We start from the raw sequence: 7,499 nt of genomic DNA on the forward strand, positions 1-7,499 counted from the left end.
TCATACTCTTCCTACACTAGAGTACTCAACTCCTTCCTTACTCATCTAAAAAATTCCTCTACATAAAAACTAAACAATACCAAAATTTCTCATGATGGCATGCTATTTACACCCCCTCCAAACCTTATTAACAAAAACCCCATCAAAACCACCAAACCGTTGAGGAGTAAAGAGTTAGAATAGAGGAGGGTATAGGGCTTATGTTTTTGGTATGATAATGAATTTATGCTAGGGCATAAGTGCAGGAACAAAAGGCTTTATTCTCTTTGTATCATTAATGATGATGGAGAAGACACTGGAGATGTGGAAACTGAGGTAGAAGATCAGAACTTGAGAGCAATTACCCTTCATATATCTATAAATCTTTAGAAGGTATTAATGGGTTTCATATCCTTAAAGTGACTGTGGTAAGGTTAGCAAGCATTCTCTTTTTATTATGGTTGATTCTAGAAGGACTCGTAACTTTTTATGTTGGCACTGTGAGATTTGATACAACCTTTCATAATTGAAATTGATGCACCCGGGAATGGTATACGGGCAGTGTTGATGCAAGGTGGTAATCCTATAGCTTTTGTTAGTAAATGTTTGGTTCCAAGACAACAAGCTCTATCTATATGAAAATGAGATTCTAGCTATCCTACATAATATATCTAAGTGGAAACACTACTTATAGGGCATATATTTTCACCATCCGTACTGATCAATTCACTCTCAGATACATCCTAGAGCAGTGGTTGTCTTATCTTTCCCTACGCTAATGGATGACAAAACTTCTAGGATTTGAATATGATATCGAATATAAAAAGGGCAGGGAGAATGTAGTAGCTGATGGATTTTCCAAGAGTTCTAGTTGTGGAGTTTTTACTATGGTAATATTGTCTATGGTTTCTACTACAATTATAAATGAGGTTAGGAAATCATAGGAGCAGCATAGTATGGTGCAAGATATTATAAAAACATCTACAAGATAATTCTAAGTCTCACCCTTATTATAAATGGCTGAATTACCATTTAAATAGAAAGGGACAAGTAGTAGTGGGTAACGTGGAGGAGTTTAAACAAAAATGGATGATAGGAGACTCGCCAAACCAATGTTCTAAATGGCTTCCTTAGCTGAGTGCCAATACAATATTAGTCACTATACGTCTACAAGGACTAGTCCTTGTGAATATGGCTAAGTACCCCCTTTTCATTCTCCATATTTTCCCAGGGGCTTTAACATAGCTATTATGGATGAGTATTTAACAAACATAGAAGACATGCTCAGGGCACTCAAGAAGAACCTATAGACAGCTCAGCACCGAATGACTCAACTAACAAGAAGAGGAGTGAACGTACATTCAATGCGGGAGAATGAGTATACCTCAAATTGCAGCCCGACAGGAATAATTCCTTGGTTCAAAGGCCCTCCCATAAATTAGCAGCCTAATACTTTAATCCCTATAAGGTGATTGAATAATTTGGGACTGTGGCGTACAAGTTGGATTTACCATCTTCTACCTCAATCTATCTAGTTTTCCATGTGTCTCAACTTAAAAAACATGTGGGAAATAGGAAGATACAAGGGGAATTACATGTGATGCTGAAGGAGCTTTTGCTTCTACCACAGGCAGTGTAAGTGTTATGGTAACCTCAATCTAGAAGGTCAAGGAAGGCAACCACCAACCACCACTTGTAGCCACTAGCTATCACCGCCCAGCCGCCCAGCCACCAGTTGTATGCTGCCAGCCGTCTTCACACTCGAAGTTTGATTTTTTCTTACTTTTAATTTGTGTATAAATAGGTAGCTAAGTTTATACAATTATATGTGAAGAGATTTGAGAGAAACACTAGAGAGAAAGAGAAAGAGAAAGAGAAAGAGAGAGAAAGAGAGGGCGTGTATTGAGCTTTTGTTTAATTAATTGTAAGCTTGTTGTTCTTGAAATAAATAGTGTGTTTTATCCCCTCAGAGTGTTTCAAAACCTTCATCAATGGTTTCTCCCACTAACAATTGGTATTAGAGCCCTGTTCGTCCAAAAACAGAAGAGGTTTTGAGATATATCTAATTTTTCAAAGTTGTCAAAAGTAATTTTTGATCATTCCATAGTGTAGGGATCATCCATATGAACTCACTAGTGCAAAAATCATCTTCATCAGAGAAGGAGGTAGCCCACACGCGCCATCTGAAGATTCTACCACTATAGCTCAACTAGAGACAATCAGACTGATGATCTCACTAGCTGCATAACATAGATGAAAGATCTATCAACTCAATTTGAAGTCAACGTTTCTGAATGGCTTCCTAAAAAAAGAAATTTATGTTGAACAACTATTTGGATACATTGAAGTTAAAAATGAAGGCAAAGTATACAAGTTGAAGAAAGCCGCAAGTTTCAAGGCAAAGTATACAAGTTGAAGAAAGCCATCTATGGTTTGAAGCAAGTTTTGCATGCTTGGAATACCAGAATTGACAAGTATTTTTAAGATAATGGATTTGAAAAATATCCATATGAACACGTAATATATGTGAAGAAAGAAGTAGATGACATCATATTATTTGCTTGCCTATATGTTGATAACTTGATATTCACCAACAATAAACCTACCATGTTTGAAGACTTCAAGAAAAGCATGTACAGGAGTTTGAGATGACAGATATTGGTCTGATAGCATATTTTCTTGGCTTAGAAGTGGTGTAGAAAGAAGAAGGGATTTTTGTATCCCAAAGCAGTTATGCCAAAGATATTCTTCAAAGGTTCAAGATGGAAAGCTGTGACCCGGTATCAACTCCAGTTGAGAATGGAGTGGAATTGAAGAAGAGTAAAGTTGGAAATGTTGATCCAACTTACTTCAAAAGCTTAGTAGGAAGCTTAAGGTAATTAACATGTATCAGGCCGGATATACTCTATGGAGTCGAACTTATCAACAGATATATGAAGACACCAGACAAGTCTCACTTGAATGTAGCGAAGAGAATTCTTTGCTACATCAAAAGCATAATAAATGAAAGTATGTTTTATACCTCAAGTACAAATTTCAATCTTTCTGGCTACTTGGATAGTGATTGTGGTAGAGATTTAGATGAAAGAAAAGGCACAACAGGGTTTGTCTTTTTCATGGGAGATACATCTTTCACATGGTCATCCAAGAAGCAATTGATAGTAATATTATCAAGTTGTAAAACTGAGTATGTTGCTGCCAACTCAGCTGTATACCATTTGATATGGTTAAGGAATATGCTGAAGCATTTTAGATTTCCTCAAGAAAATCCTACAGAGATGTATATTGATAATCGATCAGCAATTGTATTGGCAAAGAACCCGGTGTATCATCAAAGAAGTAAATATATTGATACACATCATCATTTTATCTGAGAGTATGTAAAGAACAAAGAAGTCAAACTGATATCCTGCAAAACAAATGTTCAAGTTGCAGATATCTTTACAAAGCTATTAAAAAGGAAAATATTTATTAGATTGAAGTTTATGCTTGACATGGCATCCCTCGATTGAGTTTAAAGGGGAAATTTGTTATGGTAACCTTAATCTACAAGGTCAAGGAAGACAACCACCACTTGCAGCCACCAGCTACCTAGCCGTCAGCCACCAACTGTATGCCGCTAGCCGCCTTCACACTTGAAGTTTAATTTTTTCTTACTTTTAATTTGTGTATAAATAAACAGCTAAGTTTATACAATTATGTGTAGAGAGATTTGAGAGAAACACTAGAGAGAAAGAAAAAGAGAGAAAGGGCATGTAATGAGCTTTTGTTTAATTAATTATAAGTTTGTTGTTATTGAAATAAACAGTGTTTTTTATAAACCACTAGTAATTTCTCCCACCAACAGTTAAGTAGAGAGATTTGAGAGAAACACTAGAGAAAAAGAAAGAGAGAGAAAAGGCAAATGAGCTTTTGTTTAATTAATTGTAAGTTTGTTGTTATTGAAATAAACAGTGTTTTTTATAAACCACTAGTAATTTCTCCCACCAACAGTTAAAAGGATTGTTAAGCGTTTGCTGTTACCCAGGTCCTGGTTCTATGGAAAAGTTTGTCTTCTGCAGAAGCTACATGGGATTTTGCAGAGAATCTTGCGTTGAGGTTTCCACAGTTTTCCTTAAGGACAAGGGCGTTGATGGGGAGGGGATTGATAAAGTGAAGATCCAGAAGAGATTTAAATCCAACTTGCTGTTGATACGGGAGCTGATACAGGGCGTTTTGAAACTGATGTTAAGCCTGTAATAGGCACCTTTCATTTTTCTTTACTTTTTGCTTGTTTTCTTTCGTTATTGAATCTGTTTTAGTTAGCCACGCATCCTCAGATTGTTGGTTCCAGTTAAGAAGGAAGAATCTGTAACAGTGACTGTACAGGGAAGGTGTTCATAACAGAATTACATGCTGGATATGAATATGAGAATTAACAAGACAAAATTACACTCTCTGCTCTTCCCTTCCTTCTTTCTTTTTCTATTCAGTTCAACCGTTGATGTTGTAACCTTCTTAGTAAAGAGAATACTACACCAACAAATCTTATCTAATCTGTCAGTCCCATGCAATTCGCTGATCTCATTACATCAGCCTTAGAAATTAACATTCTAATCATAAGCAACGGCAATCATCAGTCAGAATGATAAATTGACAATCCTTCTATAATACATGTAATTGATTGGACTTATTTTATATTGCCGAGTTTCTATAAATGGACTTGAGAAAGTCTAATCCATATACCAATATTTATACTGCTGACAATACATAGAATGATCATCTTGATTGTGGCAATTATTCTTGATCTCTCTATTCTCATCCCTCTCTCTTCCTTTGAGTTCATTTTCTCACACTTGGTGAATCCTGGACTGGTTCATAACCAATCCATAAGACCCCATTTCTCTGGATTTAGTGCTTGTAGGTGCTCTCCCCATTAGACTTGCACCAAAACACTATACTTGCATTCACAACGAGCGAGGAAAATATATTCAAGAAGAAAACTTGAACAATAAATGACTCCTGTAAAAAATTAACGTATGATATAGAGGCGTCAAATTGTTACTTACATGTAAGTGGTCTGAAAATGGGATATCATGCAGCACCATGAGATCATTAACAATCCACACCTTATCATTTACAAGCGGAGATTTATGTTGTGTGCAAGTGACTAATTCCCCTGCAAATATTGAAATATGCAGTTTGAATCGATACGAAAGACTTCGTTAAAAAAACTCAAGGTTTTGTGGATCCCCATGCTGTAGTTGCATAACTACGACATCCAGATAATATGATTTTGTGCTCCTTCATTGATTCTACCTGGTAACGTCACCACAGCTTTTTCAGCATCAGTATGAAAAGTAGCTAAACAAACTGTACACATCATTATATATGCACCATAGCTATATCAGACAGCAACAACATCAAAACTCCTCAAGAACTAACGAATTGTATGGGGGAAGCACAACAGGGATGGGTTGTCAAAGTCTTATGCTCAAGGCATATGCAGAATTATCATTATAAGGCTTGAATGTCAAGTCTTAGTCATCAGATCAGATGTACTATAGACATAGTGTCCTAATCCGAGGCTTACGAGGCACACAAAAACTTTAGTGTACCACCCTCGTCGTCTACATTGCAAGCAAATGTAACATGAGAAGCCACATAATCCTCATCTGTTGTTTATTTTCCACCTGTAACTCCTAATTTCTAGTTAAGCACTCTAGTACTTGATTGAATAGTTACAAATGAAATAATGGAGAGGTGAATGGGACTGGAATTGATTGCTTACGCTAATAGAAGGTTCAACGTATAAAATCTTGGACATCTTTACTTCTTCAGCATCTATAAAGCATCCACGGTCTTCAGGCATAATGGACCCTTTTTCTGAGCGGTCTTGTTTCTCTTCAGCAATTTGTGCTTTATGCTCAGTGATCATTGTTTTTGTTCTCCACAAGGCCATGATTGTCCTATTGATACACAACATGTTCTGTATTAGCAATTCACTGCATGATTGTGACAGATTATTGAGGTGAAAGATGAAAAGATTTAATAAATTGGTTTTTCCTATTTTATGACTTTAAGGACATATATATATATATATATATATATCATACCGTTCGGTGCACACAAAAATATAATTGATATCATGACTTTGAATTAATGAATTAATTAAAATTTTATCATGATTTCTAATCACAATATTAATTTAAATATTATAATTGTGAGACACAATATTTAAATGTCGCGATTCTCGACAATAACGTGCAAAGTTTACTATTTAGGTTACTTGTCCAATTTTTCCTATGATAACTTATTTGTTTTGGAAAAAAATATAATCTGAGTCCTTATTTGTTTTGGATTAGAAATAATCCTATTCCAGAGTGGGAGTAACATGCCCTAAATCCTATATATACCCTGACCTCGTGACGTTTCTTCTGTAAAATTCTCAATCATTCATACTCTGCAATCTCTTAACGAGTAGTTCTTTGTTATCGGTCTTCTGGTTTTTCATTAGGTTTCTTTGGACTAACATTACTACTTGTCATACATCATGGCATGTTCAGAGACTACGACTAAGGTTTTGAAGTTGAAAACCAGTGACAATGAAGTTGTTGAGGTGGAAGAGAAGGCTGCCTTACAATCTGAAATCATCAAGAGGATGGTTGAAGATGGCCATAGTACTGATGATGCGATTCCACTCTTCAATGTAGAAAAGAAAACCCTAGCCAAGATTGTGGAGTGGTTGAAGAAGCATGCGAGCGATGCATCTAAGGATGAGATTGATAAGTGGGATGCTGATTTTTTAGATGTTGACACAGATTTTCTCTATGATCTTCTCCTAGCTTCAAACTATCTCAGCATTGAAGTTTTGCTAGGTCAACTTACACAAAAAGTTGCAAACATGATCACAACGAATCAACCTATTAGAATTCGCGAACTCTTTAATATCAAGAACGATTTTACGCCAGAGGAAAAGGAAGAAATTCTCAAGGAGAATTCATGGTTATTCAATTGATGTTAATTTCTTTAATAAAATCGTTTTAGAATATTCTGGTTGGGGAATTTAAGGTTTTTTCTTTTTATTCTTGTTGTAGGGTTCGATCAATAAGTACTATGCGGATCAGTTAAGATTGCATATGACCAACCTTAGCAATTGATCGCCATCAGTTTTCTATGTGGAGTAGCCATGCATGTTTTCTGCTGATGATGTCCTGATTCCTGAGTTAAAATAAACCTTAGTAACTATATACTTATTATTGGCAAACATGTCCCGGTGTAAATAATGTGCATCAGATTCTATTTCCTACACTGTTTCGTTTTACAGATTCACCATGCCTTTTTGCTTTGATTTCTGTTTGTCACGAAACAAGCGATTTGGAGAGCCAATCAAGCTGATTAATCCTGATTCTTTTGTTGCCTGTTGTTAACATGCATATCTTACAAACATCTATCATGTCTGAAAGATTAAAGGATTTAATAATTTTTGTTTGTGAGCTGGAAGGTCCTCTGAGGACTTCAGATGAAGAACAGATATTGGA

The 7,499-nt window shown here is 35.8% G+C and overlaps 1 protein-coding gene across 1 annotated transcript; it reads left to right on the forward strand.

Moving 5' to 3' along the window:
- The first annotated feature begins 6,511 nt into the window (after window positions 1-6,511).
- LOC105136756 (SKP1-like protein 1A) lies at window positions 6,512-6,976 on the forward strand. Its single transcript, XM_011042214.1, has one exon. The coding sequence runs from the start codon at window positions 6,512-6,514 to the stop codon at window positions 6,974-6,976; it is 465 nt and encodes a 154-aa protein (XP_011040516.1).
- Window positions 6,977-7,499: the final 523 nt, after the last annotated feature.

The sequence above is a fragment of the Populus euphratica genome, unplaced genomic scaffold (genome assembly GCF_000495115.2).
Source record: "Populus euphratica unplaced genomic scaffold, PopEup_1.0 scaffold60.1, whole genome shotgun sequence".
NCBI classification, from domain to species: domain Eukaryota; kingdom Viridiplantae; phylum Streptophyta; class Magnoliopsida; order Malpighiales; family Salicaceae; genus Populus; species Populus euphratica.